At 48.9% G+C, this 20,303-nt stretch overlaps 1 protein-coding gene across 8 annotated transcripts in view; it reads right to left on the bottom strand.

The window, feature by feature from the left end:
• Positions 1–20,303, bottom strand: part of limch1a (LIM and calponin homology domains 1a) — an 86,987-nt gene that overhangs the window by 16,184 nt on the left and 50,500 nt on the right. For 5 of the 8 annotated variants that reach the window (XM_063192964.1, XM_063192966.1, XM_063192967.1 and 2 more), the window contains exons 8-21: positions 18,116–18,368; positions 17,048–17,326; positions 16,189–16,533; positions 14,794–15,084; positions 13,826–14,140; positions 10,764–11,156; positions 8,595–9,029; positions 7,628–7,963; positions 6,877–7,092; positions 5,887–5,925; positions 3,711–3,813; positions 2,033–2,190; positions 954–1,542; positions 146–569 (exon numbers count right to left, since the gene is read on the bottom strand). In XM_063192964.1, the coding sequence (XP_063049034.1) occupies positions 146–569; positions 954–1,542; positions 2,033–2,190; positions 3,711–3,813; positions 5,887–5,925; positions 6,877–7,092; positions 7,628–7,963; positions 8,595–9,029; positions 10,764–11,156; positions 13,826–14,140; positions 14,794–15,084; positions 16,189–16,533; positions 17,048–17,326; positions 18,116–18,368 (4,176 nt within the window). The remainder of the gene's footprint in view (positions 1–145; positions 570–953; positions 1,543–2,032; positions 2,191–3,710; positions 3,814–5,886; positions 5,926–6,876; positions 7,093–7,627; positions 7,964–8,594; positions 9,030–10,763; positions 11,157–13,825; positions 14,141–14,793; positions 15,085–16,188; positions 16,534–17,047; positions 17,327–18,115; positions 18,369–20,303) is intronic. The other 3 variants (XM_063192971.1, XM_063192969.1, XM_063192970.1) reach the window with 3 other exon arrangements.

Here is a 20,303-nt window from a genome sequence, read left to right as displayed (position 1 = left end):
AAAACAATGCTGTTCTAAAAAATGCCACTAGATGGCGATCCAGCACAGAGCTGTGTTGCGCCGAGGCAGTAAGTGGCCGAGCAGAACAATCTAGAAGCAGCCACTTGAGTCAGGAGGGGACATCATCCTCCTGCATGGTACTCACCTATGAATGGAGACTCAGTGAGGTCAGCAGAAGCATCCTCAGCTCCTTGGCTTGCTTCTGGAGACGACAGAGCCAGCGGCTCCACCTCTGTTACAGTTTTGTTTATTTCCCTCTGTGGGGAGATGGGCTGTGGCTGAGGCTGAGGCTGAGGCTGGGGCTGGGGCTGGGGCTGGGGCTGGGGCTGGGGCTGGGGCTGGGGCTGTGGTGGAGGCTCCTGAGGGGGTTTGGGGCATGCTGGGGGAGAAACAGGAGGAGGAGGCTTGGCCACATCTTGCATGGGCTTTGCCGGCTCCTGATTAGGCAAAGGAGAAGTTGTGGTTGTGGTTGTGGTTGTGGTTGCGGGAGGCAGCGGGGGAGAACTTATCTTTGTGATCTTTTTGTCTTCTGCGTTGGTTTCTCCGTTGAAACGTATCAAGCCATCAGTCTGGAGGGATACAACCCACAGATGCATACACAGCAACACACAAATTCATACACATATACACAAACAAACAAACAAACAAACACACGCGCACGCACGCAAACACACACACACGCACACACACACAAACACACGCACACGCACACACACACACGCACACACACACACACACACACACACACACACACACACACACACACACACACACACACACACACACACACACACACACACACACACACACACACGCACACACACACGCACACACACACACACATTGAATCATTGATAGAGAAACAACAAAGATAGAGAAACATTTTGTGCAAAAATATTAGAGGTAGCCGTCAAACACAGGGTTGCCATTAAACTACACAGGGGTGCTATTACCTTGACAGACTTGTGTCCACTCAGGTTATGCTTGGGCTGGCTGTAAGGCTTAGGCGTGAACAGAGGCACAGGCTTGGACAAAGCAGGCAGGGCGCGCGTGGGCGACTGCTCCGGGGACATGGGCCGCGTCTGGGCCAGGCTCGGCGGCTGCGAGGTGGGACTCGTGGTCCGCGTCTGTGGCTGGGAGCTAACTGGGGATTTAGGGGTGTCTCTGAGGGTGGGCTCTACACGTGGGGGAACGTATTTGGCGGGAGACGAGGGGTACCGCTGCGGCTGCGATTGCGGCTGCTGTTTAGGCTGAGAAGCGGCTGGAGGCGACAGCGGGGCGGGCGGGGGAACAACAGTCTTAGCTGGGGTGGTGCTAGTGGCGGGAGCGGTAGCGGTGGTGGTGTTGGTGGTAGCAGCAGCAGCAGCAGCAGCGTCGGATGGGAGAGGGACTACCTTCTCTCCAGGCTGTGGGATCTGCAGGCGTTCCAAGATGGCGTCGCTGATGGTGAAGCGCAGGGCGTAGCGCTGCAGCACGGAGGCCTTCTCCTCCGAGGTGCGGGCCTGGGTGTAGGCCTCGTGCAGCTCGTGCTCTCGACGCTCCCTGGAGGAAGGGAAGAGCAGGGGAGAGAACAGAGGAGAGAAGACAGCTGAGGCACAGGTGGATGATGATGGCCACATCCAGTATTCAGAGAAGGATGGCAAACAGTGACAGATGAGTGAAAAGTGTGAGTGAAAAGCAGGGGTGAAAGTAGACCAGTGCACACAGGTGCGTAGCACCGGTATAAAATTTACAGCTGGTGCACAGTACCGGTAAGAGAATAGGTTTAATCATGCTACCCAAAAACCCACATTTGAAAAAAGTAAGGTCTGCCTATTTAAGTACACACATACACTACAACCACACTATGCCATTTGAGACAAGTCTCCTCTTATGAAGAGATATTGAGATATTCATGCAGCGATATCTGTAGTGCACATGTTTATTGTTTGTTTGGGGGGATAGCATCGCTAAGAAACGAAAACTGCTTTCACCCCTTGTTTTCAAGTTTTCAAGGAAATGCTGTGGTAAATGCACACAACACTAGTCTCACTTCTCCTCCACGATCTCCTTGTAGGTCTTAATGCTCTTCCTCCGAAGCGAGGCCGCCTGCTCGTCCAGCATCATCTTCTCCATCATCTTCCTCTCGTTCTCCTTCTTGATGAGGTCTTGGGATGCACTTCGCCTCCGGTTCTTCCAGCGAGCCAAGTCCTGTGAAGTCCACAGGCCGTTTAGGTGACGTATATTACAGGTCAGAGTACGTACATAGCAAACTTGTATAAAGTAGAAGTAGAAGTACAACTCGTGAAAGGGAAGTCACTTGCGCTCTAACCTTCTTGGTGCCTCCAGTCCAGGACGGTAGACAATGTAGAGTAAACTGGTCCACTTCAGAAAGACTAGGCCAGGGATGACTGGAGCACTCAGATACTTTTTAGTATTTTATTGTGGTGTAATGACTGACGTTTCGACGCCGTGTGCGTCTTCTTCAGAGTTCGACGCACATGGCGTCGAAACGTCAGACATTATGTTTGCACCACAATAAAATACTAAAAAGTATCTGAGTGCTCCAGTCATCCCTGGCCTAGTCTTTCCGAAGTGGACCAGTTTACTCTACACAAGTAGAAGTACTCTTACAAATGTAGTGACAACACTAGTGGCATGAGTTTACATGGTTTCACCTTTGTAATATCATACTACAAGTGTTGTAATTACACCTGTAAGAGTACTTTTACTTCTACTTTATACAACTCTGGTACAGTACATACTAAGCTTATACTGTATATCTCACAATTCAAAACATGCCCTCATAAGGCATTTGCACCAGTGAGCTTAAAGGTACACTGTGCAGGAAATGTTCAAAAAAAGTACTGCAACTATACTGCTCATTGAAACTGGGCTGCCTATTGCCAAATTTGGTAAGATCCGAGTACAGTCATATTTGCAGCTAAAAATGGCTATTTTTGGAAATTCAAAATGGCGTACCATGGAGAAGATCCCTCTTTTCATGTATGAAAAGTGCAATTTTTCCAGTCATAATGAATACTTAGAATTTGATGGTGGTGGTAAATATTCATGAAAAAGGTAACATTAGTGAATGGGGAGCATGAATTCTGGAAATAAATAACTAAATATCTCACACAGTGTCCCTTTAATGGTTCATATTTCAACTATGAGGATATGGCTGGAGGTCATCATGTGGAACAAAATACCCTTAAAACGTCTTCCTGTAACTCCGTCTCTCCTCATTAGGTTGAGTCCAAACAATACACCCATAATGCTCCACTCAGAGCTGGGAATTAATAATCCCCCTTAATAACCCCCTCTAAATAAAGACATCATGTACATAATCCCAATAAGGAACAGCATGCTTCTGAGAAAAACATCTTGAGCTTGGTAATATACTGTATATGACTTAAAACTGCAGTGTTTCAGATGGTAGTGAGGATGGGGATCAGCTAAGGCCACAGCTGTGGTCCTACTGTGACCTAACGCTAGGGCACTGCTACGCCGGCGACCCGGCGACCCGGCGACCCGGGTTCGATTCTGGCCCAAGTCCTTTGCCAATCTTTCCCCATCTCTCTCTACCCATTCGTTTCACTCTCTCACTATCCTATCATAAATAAAGTCATAAAAGACCAAAAAAAAAGCTGTAGGCTCTCTGAGAGGACCTCGGTGACCCCCCTATTTCCCCCACCCCGTCTCCGTCCCCGTCCCCTCCCCTCCCCACTCACGTCCTGCCACTCGTCCTCGTCGTGCCGCAGCTGGTTGTACTGGTTGTGCAGGTGTTCGTGGCGCGACCCCTCCTCACAGCGCATGTCAAACATGCTCATGCTCCTACAAACACCAAAACAGGAAACAGGAAGTGTTCACAGGAAGGAGGCCGCTCCCGAGGAGGAAGAAAAACAAAACAAAAACAAAAAAAAACTGGAACCCACAACAGTAAAGAAAGAAACACTGCGGGCACAGTGAAGGTTGATGGCTCAAAAGAACAGCTGATAGTCTGGTTATTGCTGGAAACCCCGGCCCAGAGTGAATGTACAGAACAGTAGGCCTGCTTGGGTAAATAGAAGTGTCCAGCATATTTCACAGGATTAGACGGAAAGACAAGTGAACACAGGCTACCTTATATTAACATATACGTACAGTATGTGCGGTACAAGCAAGAGTTAAGCTGTGAATGAACAAAACTGGTGTTAGTGTTAGACGTGTTTACACACATTCCGGCTTAAAAGACACACAAATGAAGGCATGCAAAAACCAAACATGTGTATTTCGAAATGGGGAACTCCGGCATGCGGTAATGGGATTGTCTACAGCAGAGGCAAAAAGGCTTGGACAGAGGTGTACTTTCACAGCCAGAATCAAAACGCTACACAACGCCTTTTCACTCTCACTGGAGTGCTGGCTGTGTTTCTTCTGTGGACGCTGAGCGGACAGCCATTCTCCGTGGACCAGGCTTTGAGTAATTAGCATTTCACGAAAACACGACAGGTCATATGAGATTAGGACGGCAGGCTCGCCTTCTACTTGGGGCAGCATTTGGCCTGACCATCGCTCCACAGTTTTTTTAGAAGCCTCAGTCTGAGCACGGCCCAGACAAGTCCAATGTCAACACTGGCCTGGTCATCGGAATCCAGTAGGACGATTGTGGATGAGCCGAGTCGACCATGGGCCCAAGACAAACAGCCGGCCACACAAGTGCTGTAATGCAAACCAGGGAAGGGGCGAATAACAACAGAGAGATGGGAAGCCAGAAACACTGGCCATCCCGTCCCTGTGCCCATGGAGCTGAAGAATTAAGATGGGGCCCCTTCTATCTGTGTACACACTAGAGCAGTGGTTCTCAACTGGAACAGTCTTGGAACCCACCATTTTCCACTCTCATTCGGTCTCGACCCAATTTTTTTAGCCTTCAAGTCAATTCAATGCATTTCTCAAAATGTAACCAAGACTCGAATGACTGATCTCGCATAAACATTCAGATTGTATCTATGACGACAGATGACACGGAGTTCACTAGCCTATCAAAATAAAAGATGTAAATTGTTGCAGGAAAAGTTAGATTTTTTTTTTTTTTAGAATTACTTTTTTTTTACACCAATGCTCCGCGACCCACCCATGACCCCTCCACGACCCACTTTTGGGTCGCGACCCACCAGTTGAGAAACACTGCACTAGTGCAGAGTCTGCTGGGATACGCGTACGCCAGGCAACTCTACTAAAGCCTTTATGAGGAGGAGCGGCTCCCCTGCTCCATGAGGGTGTATGGAAATATACTTTTATTCTTTGAGAGCGCACACACAGCAAGCAGAGATTCGCCACAGCAAATGCCAGACAATATAGTCTGTGTGTGTGTGTGTGTGTGTGTGTGTGTGTGTGTGTGTGTGTGTGTGTGTGTGTGTGTGTGTGTGTGTGTGTGTGTGTGTGTGTGTGTGTGTGTGTGTGTGTGTGTGTGTGTGTGTGCGTGTGTTTGTACGCGTGTGCGTGTGCGCGTGTGCTCGCGCACGTGCGTGACATGAGGTTCATGACACTTCTAGAATCATGCAGCAGCCTAATACACAGGCAGTGTCACCACACACTGTTGCATGAGGAGCATCAAAGGAAGTGTAAATAGACAGGAGAAGTGGAGACAGAGGACAGTGACAGTGTGGAATGGAACGGTGTGTTCTATTGTGACAGTGTGGAATGGAACGGTGTGTTCTATTGTGACAGTGTGGAATGGAACGGTGTGTTCTATTGTGACAGTGTGGAATGGAACGGTGTGCTCTATTGTGACAGTGTGGAATGGAACGGTGTGCTCTATTGTGTTACAGTAAGACATGCAGGTGGTTCAGTCCAGCACAACAAAACAAACTCAAGTGGAGCAAACGGGAAAAGGGAAGTGATTGGAAGGAAGGGAACACTTACTCTTGCTCATCAGCTGCACTAGCAGCTCTGGGGCTGAATCTACAAACATCAAAAATACGGAAAGGAAATCAACAACAACAACAACAACAACAACAGCAACAACGACAACAACAACCACAGCAATAAAAGGATTAACAGAAAAAAGAAAAAAAGGAAGACAGAAACAGAGGGGTGTTTGAGTGTTAGAGATAAAAAAAACAGATAATTTTTAGACATACTGATTTGTAAACACTTTACTGAATACTGAAAGAGACAAAGCATGCATACTATACTACACTGATGCTGCACTATAGAGAGCTATTCTAGGAAAATACGTTTGGAGAAGCACTTAAGGACTGATGGCTCATGGGGGTTTTCTTTGGTCCACTGTGCCAGGGCATGACCCTGTGTTTATGGAACATAGCCTACGCATGCTTTTTCAACACTAATGGCAAAGGCACTCACATGGGCGGAAAAGCTCTTTGGATTAGTGCATGCTATGCGTACTTCGCATTACGCATCAAAAGAGGAAAAGGCTTTTCTCGGGGTAAGGCCGCTGTTAATACTGTAAACTGTAGAAATATCTAACAAACTGTTCCATGGAATGACAGACAAATATATGATTACATCATATCAAGAGTAAGGATTATAAAAGGGAAAGGGGGAGAAAGACCAACGCATATGATGCACTTGATTTATCATTTTTTTAACGGCATTGCTTTGTGTTAGCTATGAAATGGGCCACAAGGTAGCTGTGCATTCTATGAAGATACATATGTCTCCAATCCATTCTCTAATTCCATGCAAAGCATGCTACTTATCTAGACTCGGAGAGTGTGCCTTTAAATGCAGCGGAGCACGTTAGTATGACACTTAGAACGGCATACATGGACACACATTTAAATGCAACACGCTTGGGTGAAAGGCTATCCCTAAAGACACAGCGGTTGCTGCTTTGGCTCTGGCAGGTATTCGGATGGCGGAGAAGGGGGAGTTGGGAGGGCGTCTCACATTGGGGGTAGGTCATCCTCCTCCAGCCAGGAGGGTCGTCTTTGAGGGGTACAGCTCCCCTGCTGTGGTGGAGGACCGGGGGCAGTCGGGCCACTTTTGGGCTCAGCATCTGCCCCAGCTGCTTCCCACAGAGGTCCCAAAGCCTCTGCAGAGCCCGCCTCCTCCCTGTCCGTCATCTGAGGGCACTTCCTGGCGGGAGAGGCCGCCGGGCTCAAGCTAAAGCCGAGAGAGTTACCATGGTTACAACAGACAGCAGAGGAGGGGGGTTGTGGGATGAGGGGCAGGGATTACAGGAGGAGGAAGGAGGAAGGGGTGGGGTAGGGGTGTTCAGCAAGAGACGTGTTTCAAAAGCACAAATAAACAACATCATGGGCACACCACAAAACATAAAAATCAGCAGCTTAGTGAATAGGCAGTAACAGTGGATTCAAATGCTGTTGGGGAGGCAGGCAAGACAAAAAAAGTGTTATCTGGCAGACGTCAAAACATAAACATCAAGCGTAACCGACATCATAACAACAAGGCACAGTTGTGTACAGCAAAAAAGTGAATGGCTTTAGGTTGAAAGTGTGACAGTGACAGAGTGAAAGAATAGGTGTCAGTCCTCTAGAATGCATTAGTGTGTGTGCACCCTGTCCTAAAATAGCACAGCAAGACAAATGTTTTAGTCATACGCAAGTGCATTCGTGATTCTCAGGCCACACACCACACAGCACACGATACAGCTCACAGCTCTCCCGTCTCTTCTGACCTGTCCTTGAGCCGCTCTCCTTCTTTGACTTTCGAGTGGGATCGGGAGCCTTTATTATATTTGACTGAACCTGGAACGGGGAGGAACTGTTGTCCCGGGAGGCCTGCGGGCTTCTGGCTGCTTCCCGTCCTCCGTGCGTGCATGTCATCCTTCTCCAGATCTGGGAGGGGGCCGTCGCCGTAGTATTCCTCCTCATCGTCCTCATCATCGCGCTCCCTCTCTATGCCTCCTTGGCTGTGGGTGGGTGTGCGTACTGTTGCTGAGTCCCTTTGATCTTCTGTGGTGAATGGTGATGACGATGTAACCTTGGCCTCTTGTTTCTGATCTGTTTGCGTTCTGTTGGGAAGGAATCATGTTAACACTCCGGGATGTAGAGTGATTCAACTGGGGGGAAAAATAAACACACCAGAAAAGCAGCACAGCACATGCTCACACAGACATCCTACTACTCAAGATATAGATAGTGCAGGGGTTCCCAACCTTTTTCAACTTGGGACCCACTCGAAATTGTCAAAAATGTTCAGGGCCCACCTCTGATCCAATTAAGAATAAAACTCAAATAAATCAACAGCAACACACACCAAAATATGATTATTATTTTTGGAAAATTATTTCAAGGCCCACTTGGAATACCTTCAGGGCCCACCAGTGGGCCCCGACCCATAGGTTAGGAACCACTGATATAGTGCCTTTTCATCAATACAGTCTTCTGCCCCAGTTTTGCCCATTCCCCGAGCGTTGCCTATCACACAGCATACAGGAAACCAACATTTGTTTGGTCAATCAAGCTAAGCTAATCAGGTTATCTGCCTGAAAACACAGGCCCAGAACACCACCATCAAAAGAGGTTGCCCTTACGGTTGCACGTTAGTTCACAGCATCTCCACCAAAGCACACTTGTTAGTTTGGGGACTGCCACTCCAGTCCACCTGGCTGGCATCCACAGAGGCGCCGGGCACTACCCCACCTCCGCCCTATCCAGTTCCTGGCAGTCTTAATGTTCCACTCCGAGTACTCTTCGTTCTTGGGTCTGCTTGGCTCTGCAGCAGCCTCCCTGCGGTGTGCAGGTGGGGGTGGGGGTGCGGGTGGCTCTCTCTGGGGAGGGGGTGGCACTCTAGCTGCAGGCATGGGCAGGAACCGGTTGAAGGCCTGAGCTCCGCCCACCCTCTGATGAGTCCCCGTCCTACGAGCCAGCATGTCGTCCTTCCGCACGTCGGGCTGCCTCTCTGCGTCTTCCTCGTCCTCATCCTCCTCTTCCTCTCCGCGGCCTCTTCGTCCGTACTCCGCCAAAAGCTCATCCAGGGCCCCGTGCTCGGACGAGGACAAAGGTCGGCTGACGTCGTGGCCGGAGATTTGTGCGTGCGAGGATGGAGGAGCGCAGTCACTGCTGGGTATTTCAGCACTACAAAGGAGAACACCCAGGAGAGTATGAGAGGAATGACGAGGAGGGAGAGACAATGTGGAGCAACACCACGACAAACAAACAACAGAGCCATTGATACACTCGACTCCAAAACAAATCCCCACAAAGATTGTTCACAATGCGAATCCATCACAATGCCAACTACCACATTAGATAAATGTTACTGGGTCACTCACACAAACAACAGCGGTCTTTTGGTCTGTCAGCCGTCCACCACAAGAGTTCCATCACGTCACCAGAAATGCATAAAAAAGCCACTATCCTGTCTAAGCACACAGTGCCACTAATTGAGTATGAGTTCCCCCATGCTTGATGAGTATTTTGAACCTATAAAAGGGTGGGAGGGGTAGGGAGGGCAGTAAGACGGCAGGCAGGCCAGTCAGAGGCTGAGGTTACAGCAGTGGTTCTTAACCTTTTTTTCTTAAAGCACCCCTTTACCTGTGCTCAAAACAAGCCGCACACCCCGAACCCAAACTTCTATACATGTATACGCACTAAAAAATGATTTAAGTGATTAATTACATTAATCAATATCTTAATGCCTTTACATGGAGCCAAAATAGGTATTAACTTGGGTCTTGATTTGGCCTAATTATAATGTTTGAAAGCAGAGTTTTGGTCACAACACAACCTCAACACAAATAAAATTCTGTGCACCCCCGGAAATCTCTGGCGCACCCCCAGGGGGTGCCCGCACCCCAGGTTAAGAACCACTGGGTTACAGGGCACTACTAGCCTAGCCATGAGTCCAGAGTTTAGGCTGTGTCTGCCATCACAAAGCAGTCAGGCCTGAGGCCACACATCAGGGGCACGCAACTGCATACAGATGCACACACATCTGTATCACCACAAGCATTGCATCTGTATCACCACAAGCACTGCATCTGTGTCCGGTTCTCTCTCCTTTAAATTACGGAGCTGCAATCTCGGTGTCGACACCAGTGATTTAATCCATTACGTACCAATATTACATAATGCACCAATACTTCAAAAGAAAGAAGTCTACCGCACACTTTCTTGACTTTATGCTTATTTATTTAGAGCGCTCTAAATAAATAAGCATAAAGTCAAGAAAGTGTGTAGTAAACTTCTTTCTTTTGAAGTATTGAACACTCCTGCGTTTACCAGCACCTAGGAGCTGTGCGTGGAACTTTGAACTGTTAAATTACGTAACGCACCTTTAAACGTGTACTCTATACACATGAACTGTACTGTACTTTTCATGGTAAGAGCAAGAGTGAGTCATGGTGTAATGCATCACATGCTACGTACATACTGTATGCTAAATCAGCTCTGCCTGTTCTTTTAGATGTTGTTTCTATTAACCCATTGATGCCTGATGTTGCTTTGCGCAACATTGGCCCATGGCGCCTGGAACTGCATTACGCAACATTCAGGCTCATGACATTTGAGACAACTTTATTAAAAATCTGTTTGTTTGAGATGAATGAACATACTAATGGAAGATGAGGGTCTTAGTGTTTAAATGCGACTTAGTGCATATTTTTATGTGCTTCAGAAGCTGAGATATTTAGGTTTTTAAAGGCTGAGGGCAGCTTTTCTTAAAAAGGGCTCAGCACCTTTTTTTGCTGGTGCCTTAGGCGTCAATGGGTTAAGGTAGTAAGCTTCAGGCCCAGGGTCAAGCAGGGTTAACTTAGGGCAGCACGAGGCCATTCCCAATGCAGCTCAGGCAGCTGGTACAGCAGGCGGTACCTGCCCAGCCTCTGCCTCTCTCTGAGCGGGGAGCCCATCCCAATGGTTGGCGTGGCGACAGGAGCTGCTGAGAGGAGGCGTCGGAGTGTCTGTGACTCGTCTCTGTCCCCCCTCCTCCCCCCTCCTGCCTCCTCATCCTCATCCTCATCCTCCTCATCCTCCCCTTCCCCCTCCTCCTGCCCGGGCCGAGAGATGCTCAGGCGCTCCCAGTGCTTCTGGTCCATCTCTGTCACCGGGCCGAACGTCACAAACCGCTGCTGCCGGTTGGCCTGCGAGCGCCGCTCGGCACAGACACGGCGGCTGGCCAGGTCATTCTGGGCCGCCGTTGCCGTGGAGATGGCAGGAGGCTGGGAGGCTTTGTCAATGCAGGCCTGACATATTGGAGGGGAGTCACTGTTGACACACACACACGCACACACACACACATGCACGCACGCACGCACGCACGCACGCACACACACACACACACACACACACACACGCACACACACACACACGCACGCACGCACGCACGCACGCACGCACGCACGCACGCACGCACGCACGCACACACACACACACACACACACACACACACACACACACACCACCACCACCACCACCACCCAGATACAACACACCAAACCCCCAACCAAGACAGGAGAGATAATGGGGAATGCAGACAGTTAGAAGAACCAGACACTCTGGTATAGGCAACACATCTGCTTTTAGAATGGCCTTATTATCTTCACGGTGCTCATTTGAGAAGCATTTTACGTTATAGCCCCATCCTATGTTAAAAGTATTCTCAAATAAAGAACTGAGTTAGAATATCTGTAACAAAACAAAATTCTCCAACTGCCTCTGTCTAAACATATTGCTACTGTCACTTGATCATGCAAATTCAAATACCAACCTCTTACTTTCAAAGATTCAGGTTAATCCAGACTATACTTGAAACAATGGCCAATCTGTTCATTAAATACGTCCGACTTGAACTTTAGTCGTGAACAGCAAACATGTGTGTGTACGGTCAAAAGGAAGCTGCTATTTCCAAGGAAACCCCCTGGCTACTTTCAAACTCTCCTTTCATCTCGTGTAAGTGACATCAGAGTGGAGACCATGATTGTACAAAGCCTTATAAGAAGTGGCCAGGTCACGTGACAGGCACTCAGACAACTAAGACAAACACACACAACCAACAACCCCATGTAACCCCCCCCCCCCCCCCCCACACACACACACAGAAACACACACAAAGAACTAGATTTAAACTAAATGTCTAACTGCCAAAGCACACTGAAAGTGTCACCCACTCCCTTACTTTATCTTTCTAAAGCCAGCAGCTTTGCCACAAAAAGGCCGTACACGGTACAGACAGGGTTGCCAGATGACACTGATGATTTCCAGCCCACAAAATGGCTCAAAACCCGCCTAGAAGTACTAATTCCTGTCCAATTTGAACTAAACTATTGATTTCTATGGCCCTAAATCTGCAGCAAACCCATCCAAATGCCCTTTTCCAGCCTTGTTTACCGCAGCTGGTCATCCTAAGCAGCCCAATAGGGCGGAAAACCGCCAAATCTGGCAACACTGGGTACAGAACCTTTTTTAAAGGCATTGGCAAGCCCTGAGGGAGCCATACAGTAGTGCAGCACTGGGCATTTCCCTAATGAAAGGACACCCCCCCCCCCCCCCCCCCCAAAAAAGTGCTCATACAGTAGTGCAGCACTGGGCATTTCCCTAATGAAAGGACAACGCACCCCCCCCCCCCCCCCCCCCCCCCCCATGAGGGAGTCCTACAGTAGTGCCCCATGAGGGAGTCCTACAGTAGTGCAGCACTGGGCATTTCCCTAATGAAAGGACACCCCCCTCCCCCCCCCGCCCCCCCCATGAGGGAGTCCTACAGTAGTGCCCCATGAGGGAGTCCTACAGTAGTGCAGCACTGGGCATTTCCCTAATGAAAGGACACCCCCCTCCTCCCCCCGCCCCCCCATGAGGGAGTCCTACAGTAGTGCCCCATGAGGGAGTCCTACAGTAGTGCAGCACTGGGCATTTCCNTAATGAAAGGACAACGCACCCCCACCCCCACCCCCGCCATGAGGGAGTAGTACAGCACTGGGCATTTCCCTAATGAAAGGACACCCCCCCTCCCCCCCCATGAGGGAGTCCTACAGTAGTGCAGCACTGGGCATTTCCCTAATGAAAGGACAACGCCCCCCCCCCCCCCCCCCCCCCCCCCCCCCCCCGCCCCCCCCATGAGGGAGTCCTACAGTAGTGCAGCACTGGGCATTTCCCTAATGAAAGGACACCCCCCCTCCCCCCTCTAAAGGCCAGCACATCCTCCTCAGACGAGGGACTGTGATGCCATCTGCTACTCCAGGAGGATGGAACATCTGTCAAAGAGTGCATCTTAATATGCGACCTTGCCTCCTCCACTTGCGCTTGTCTCCTGGCCCCTCCTCCGTGGAGAAAACGATAAAGTTTCCCAGCTGTCAGCCTAGCCACAACAACTTTTGAGGGACTGTTTTTCATTCACCATCCCAATTGCAAATGAGAAAAAGACTCTACAATTGAGCTTTTGCAAGATATTGAAATATAATGCTGTTGTCAGTGATGTCATCATGACGAGAAGCAAGTGGAGGAGGCAAGGTCGCATATTAAGATGCACTCAAAGAGTCATCCAATGGACAACTGCTCGCAAGGTCACGACAAATTCTAATTCAACTACTGAACTCCATGTGTGGTCCTGCCGTGGCCAACCGGTAAGACAGTCGTCTGCCATGCGGTCGAAACGGGTTCGATTCCCGGCCCGGGTCATTTGCCGACCCTTCCCCGTCTCTCTCCCCATTCGCTTCCTGTCCACCTCTCACACTGTCCTGTCATCAATTAAGTTGTAAAAGACCAGAAATATCTTTTAGAAAACCCCCGAACATGTGTTATGCATAGTATATTCGAAACACCCTAGTGAACATGTCGAATGTTGTATGTGTCTCTCTCATCAGAGGCACTCAGGATTTATTAGGATTAATGATGTGACTGCCAGATGGGCTCTAATACATATGTGTGTCAGGGGTCAGCACCTGTCCTCTGTGGTCATCTTTAGCCTCTGCCACTTCTCCATGTCTGCCTGAGTGATGGACGTCTGGGCCAATGACTGCCGTGGATCCTTCTGAGGGCGGGGCCCGCTCTTGGCCCGCCTCCTGGCCAGGTCGTCTTTCTGCACATTGGGCAGCACCTCACTACCAGCTTCCTCTGTCCTGACTCTCTCCTCCTCCTCCTCCTCCTCATCCTCTTTCTCGTCCTCAACCCCCTTCCCCCCTTTTCTTGGAGGGCTGAGGAAAGGGTTCTCTTTCCGAGTAATGATGGTCACTTCTGGGGACTGGGGTTCACTCTCACTATAGTGCAGTGAGACAAATAATTAGGGTCAAATGTACTTTACTATGCAAGTGTTATGCGCAGGTAACTAATCATGCAAATATCACATGACAATATGATGGGGAAAAAAAGATTCATTTTGAATAGTTGACACATGACCACATTTCATGTTGTATTCTAAAAAACAAAACCAACACATTCTTTTGTGGTGATTTCTCACAACTTGAAAAATGAAAATACAGTCCCCACACCAAGGCGGACTGTGTGTGATGGAGGGCATGCTGCCCGAAACGTCACATTAAAATAAGAGAAATGGGACCCTTGGAGTGCAGACTTTATTTCAATTTTTCATGTGACTTTGCTAGTCCTGCAAAAGAAGTGTGGGTGATGCGCGCACATCCAGTAAAACAGGTGCTGGATCAAACAAACGTGCGTAAAGGAAGAAAGGAAATCCGCACTGTTACTGCTCACCGATTTATTTGAACACAACGTTTCGACCTCAGGCGGTCTTCGTCAGGTGTTGTGTTCAAATAAATCGGTGAGCAGTAACAGTGTGCGGATTTCCTTTCTTCCTTTTTTGCTAGTCCTACACCCAAAACTTCTTTGAGACGGATGTGCGTGTTTTTTTTCTATGTAAAACCTGATTCCTCACTACGTGACATAACAGCAGCACCTGGCTTCTGTGTTCAGTTTCAGCCTCTGCCATTTCTCCATGTCTGCCTGGTTCATGGAGGTCTGCATCAGTGGCTGCAGAGGGCCCGTGTTGTGCGGCCTGGCTCTAGTCTTGGCTCGCCTCTTGGCCAGGTCATCCTTCTGCTGGTTGGGCATGACCACAGGCCTGTTCTCCTCCTCCTCCTCCTCCTCATGCTTATCCATCTCTTCATCTCGCTCTTTCCCTCTAACAGGGACCAGGTTTTCCTTAAGGCTCATGATCAAAACCTCGGGAGACTGCACCTCTTGCTCACTGAGCCATAAGAAATGAATACGACAGACAACACACGCACGCACACGCACACGCACACGGACGCACACGCACACACACGCACACGCATGCACACACACACACGCACACACACACACGCACACACACACACACACGCACACGCACACACACACGCACACACACACGCGCACGCGCACACACACACACACACACACACACACACACACACACACACACACACACATACGCACACACCAGGGAATTCCCCAAGGTGGACAAGGAGAGAAAAACAGCTGGTCAAAACAAGCACTAGTTGATGACATCAGAATACCAAGATGCGGCACAATGCTCAGATGAACCATCCAAAACACCATTGAGCCATAACAAGATTAGAGTTGGAGCAGATAACAGCATTGACACAAAATCAGCAATGGCACATGCACCAGCCAAAAACTCAACAAACTATTAGTCAAACAACAACAAAGCTCCAAAAACTTGACAAACTATTAGTTAAACAACAACAAACCTCAAAAAAACTAGACAAACTATGAATCAAAACAATACACACCTCCACACAGAACAAATGCTAATTACCCTCCCCTCTCCATCACACACACCGCAGTTATATCTAGAGCATCAACACTTGACACCCACACCATGACTCTGAACAGTGAGCAGTCTCCACTTGAGTGCGCATTTTTTTAAGCCAGCACACATCCCATCGCATTGCACTGCACTGTATCAACATACAGATATATATCTGTCAGTTAATAATATTGCCAACACTCTATCGAACTACGTGTGTTTCATGTTAAATATCGTACAAACTAGCAGCCCACACAACAAGACAGACAAGTAGCAAACCAACCACACAACAAGGCAGAGTAGGCCTAGTTCTATTATGTAACTTGCACACATATCCAGGAGATTCTGCAAGCGCACATTGGTCACGAGGCATGCACTGATAAACTCCATTCTCTTGTTGTCAAGCATCTCCTTCAGCCATATCTCTGAAATACAGTCATCTCAATGAGCAACCGTGCAGCCCTAGACCTCAAACCAAGCAGCAGGCGCCACTCTCTCTCTCTCTCTCTCTTTCTCTCTGCGTCATCCCTCCCTCCACACCTCTTTTTCTCCTGCTCCAGTTTCTCCATCTTCTCCAGCACGGCCTGCTGGGAGGCGCGGCGGATGCCCTCCCACTTCTCCTGGTCTCTCTTGCTGCAGGAGGCGGGCAGGAAGTGATGTGCGGAGCGAGGGGCGGGCCGGTGCACGCGAGCCCGCCGCGAGGCCAGGTCATCTCGCCGCACGTCAGGCACCTTCCTCCTCTCGGCCTCCTCCTCCTCTTCCTCGTCCGAGTCCCAGCCGTGGTGCTGCTGCTGGGTCCGCATGAACTCGTTGTCACACCTGAGGATGATTTCCGGTGACGGAGGCCTGTCTTCCTGCGCCTGTCCTTCGTGTACCGGTTTGTGACTAGAGGTGGAGGGGACATGGTGAAATGGTAAGAGGGTTCATTTACCGTGCTGCGCGGGCGGTCGTTAGTTTTTGAGCGGCACAGCAAACAAAGTTGAAGTATGGTGGTCTGAGGCGTAAATGATCTCGTCATCACCAAATCAACACCAAAAACATACTCATGCTGTATACCGTCCCAATTAGAGCACACTAACGCGACAAACGGACTAATGCAACATTACAGACGTCATGGCTAAGCAAAACAAGGACGACGGACAAAGTCACTAAAGACACCATATTGTTATCTACTAACTAACTACCACTGATGGCACAAGAATGCTCACAGATTTGGACAAGAACATAGCACATAGCTTCTGATAGTGTTGGTAAGGACATCAACATCCTACACATATCCACACAGTGCAGATTAGTAACAAAACTACAACACACGACGCCACAAGCAAAGTCAGTTGGGGGGGGGGTGCGTGTAAGTCCAGCCACAAACAGGGTGTGCCCCTCACGGCGACACGCTAACCTGCCATATCGCACGGAGGCGGGCAGCACTTTAATTCCTGCCTTTTCCAGCCTCTTCATCTTCCTCATCTGCTGCAGCCTCTCCTCCTCTTCCTCTTCCTCTTCCTCCAACTCCTCAGCGGCATCATCCTCCGCCCACGTGACGGTCTTTGGGGGCCCGGCGGCACGCATGCCCGGCCCTGCCTCTCTCAGGGAGCCTGCGGAGCGCTTGCACGGCACCCGGCCATCCTCCTGCTCCCTCTGAGACGCCAGGCTCTCTTCCTGGATGGTCTCAGGGTGGCTGGGGGGGGCAGAGTAAAAGGTGAACAGAGAAGCCCTGTCCCTCAATCCGCCATTTTTAACCTTTAAAAAGGTGTACGTACGGTCACACCAGTGTGACTGGAATGTTCTGACATTGAAAGTTCAATAGAGTGCCATGCAATACAATTTGGGAAAAAAAACTGTCACTTTTTGGTTCAACACCTGGGAATGTGCACAAAATCAGTCACAAGTGAGACTCTCGCGCTGAACCTGAACTCAATGGAGGGTAAAGAAAACAAGGGACTGTGCTCAAGTCACACTGTATGACCCGTGTTTGTGATGTGTAGTGGATAGGTAGTCTGTAACACTGTGTTTGGTGTAATGCGTCGAAGAGAGGTAGAAAGGCACACACATATAAAAGAAGTGCAATCAACTTAATGTAAATTGTGGGGCACAAGTAAATCAAACAAATCATGTCAACTGTGATACAGACGGTTGAGGATGCAGATGAGGATGCAGCAAAGCCCTCCTCAACCTATCGGCCAGCAGGTGCACAACATAACCATGGTAACCCCTCATTAGCGGGGTGAGAGGTGTGCAGTCACGGTGAAGGGAACCATGGGGACCTGTCACCTGGGGAAAGCTGAGAGTGGTTAGGAGAAAGGCAGGTGCATGCAGCCTCTCCCCAATCTCAGTTGACTGGCGCTTCTTCTCCGAGTTCAGAAAACAATGCTGACGAAGTCATTCAGATCCGCGTACGAAGGCAGGTCCCTACGGTATGGTAGATGGATGAGTGTCCCCGAGTTACCTGTGAAAAGGCTGTGGTTACCTGTAGGTTCTCTCGGTGCTGATGGGTGACGTGGCGTTGCTCCAGCTCTTTCGACCCTCCTCGCCGCGGTCCCCGCCTCTCTTCTTGCGCAGCGGCGTGGGCACGTAGGCACTCTGGTTGCTCTTGTTGGGGAGGTACTGGTTGAAAGGCATGGCCGCCCGCGGCTCATGGTAGGAGGTGCGGCGAGCCAGCATGTCGTCCTTGCGCACGTCCGGCAGCTTCCTGGAGTCGCCCTCCGAGTCGCTGCCTCGACCTGGGATGGAGGAAGCAAAGCAGGGGAAGGGTGAGCCTAGCAGGCTTTAGGTTTCAAGCAGATGACTTGGTATTGACTTGCTATTGCGGACTGGACAATGGGTTAAATGTACATATCAGATGGCACAGCATCCATGATTCATTTACACACATTTGTAAAAAAAAGAGGATTTCCTATACACCAAGCTATGCCAACTTACACAAACATAACTACAGCAACCACGCACGCGGTAGGATCCGTAGTATCTTATTGTGGTGTTTAGCACTAAAGTGCCTAGCAACTCGGCGCCTCTCTAGCCCACTGAATAAATTCCAGCGAGGGGAGGCTGCCTCATTAGGTCATCAAAATGTCAACAATTCCCCAAAGTACCACAAGATGGCGTATTCAAATGTGTAGCACAACAAGACCTGATACAGCCCTGACACTTTCACACACCTACTCGTTCTCTCACACACACTCACTCACCCAACCGTATTTGTGAAGCACCGGGATGGAAAAAGTATTTGCCTCTCTCTGAAGGACAAGGACAAGGTGGCTCTGCTCCAAGTCTGCCTGTCCTCTGCCCAGACTGAAATGGCATTCTCTTTCTCCACCACCCCCCTGACTCTCTGTATGTGTCTTGCTCTCTCTCTCTCTCTCTCTCTCTCTCTCTCTCTCTCTCTCTCTCTCTCTCTCTCTCTCTCTCTCTCTCTCTCTCTCTCTCTCTCTCTCTCTCCCTCACACCCCCCTCTCTCCGAGTGTATGTGTGTATTTGTATACTGCTATGTGTGTTAAATTTACGATACGATACGATACGATACGATACGATACGATAATACTTTATTGTCAGTCTACACTGAAATTCATTTTGCATCCCTGAGCAAGACTCGTTTAAGACGGGACATACACATGACAACACATCACAAGACTATTGCACAACTGGCAAAAACAGAGGACACAGGCCTATATACAGACGCATGCATACCCTGTACATACATTACATACAACCCACATAACTTAAGGAATGCTTAAGTCTGTTGCGGTTGAAGCGGGGAACTATGAATCGTCTACTTGAGAGTAATGGCTGGTATTCTTGGTAAAGAGCGTATGTGATGTCGGTAGATATGGATGTGGTTTAATCCTTTCAAATTCTAAGGACTGGATTTTCAAATGAATACTTGCATTTGAACAAACGTCACTGCAAAAAGAATCTCCTGGGTAGGTGTTGAATGGGCCCTGTCGAATCATTACACACCCGGTAAGGTGCTACTACGACTGCTATGTCACTTTACAGAAACCGAGAAACAAAGGCTTTTGAGTAGGGCTGTCCTAAACGATTATTTTTCTCCCGATTTTTTATTTTCTCCCGATTAATCTATCAACTATTTTTTTCGAATAGTCGATTAGTCAAACGATTCATTTTTCAAGTACTCTAGCACTTTAATCTTCAAGGAAATTGGGAAAAAAGAAAGAAACCGTTAAAATGAGGTCCCTGAGCTCACAATGAGCTTTAAATCATGACAGTAGCTTATTTACTCTGAGATACAACGTCCAATTCATACGTGCTGGGCAATTTTAGGTTTCAATAAAGTAATAAAGCATTAGTAAAGTAAGTAAAAAAGCATTGAATTAAATGAAACGATTAGTCGACTATGAAAATTCTTGTCGACTAATTTTTATAGTCGATTAGTCACGATTAGTCGATTAATCGTCCCAGCCCTACATATGAGTTCACACACTCTCTGTTCCCTCCCCCACTCTCTCATCCAGACCATTCCATTTACTCGGAGCAGAGCAGAGGATTTGCCTCATTCCCTGCTGTATCAGCAGCAACCCTGAAGCCCTCTCCACAGAGGTCAGAGGTCGTAACCATGACCACGCCAGACTGCTCCCTGTCCACCCTACTGTAAAATGCCCCAAGGCAGCCTCAACATTGTGTGTGTGCGTGCATGTGTG

The sequence above is a fragment of the Engraulis encrasicolus genome, unplaced genomic scaffold (assembly GCF_034702125.1).
Source record: "Engraulis encrasicolus isolate BLACKSEA-1 unplaced genomic scaffold, IST_EnEncr_1.0 scaffold_27_np1212, whole genome shotgun sequence".
In the NCBI taxonomy this organism is placed as follows: Eukaryota; Metazoa; Chordata; class Actinopteri; order Clupeiformes; family Engraulidae; genus Engraulis; species Engraulis encrasicolus.
The sequence above is the reverse complement of the archived record's forward strand: the minus strand, read 5'-3'. Positions and strand labels throughout refer to the sequence as shown.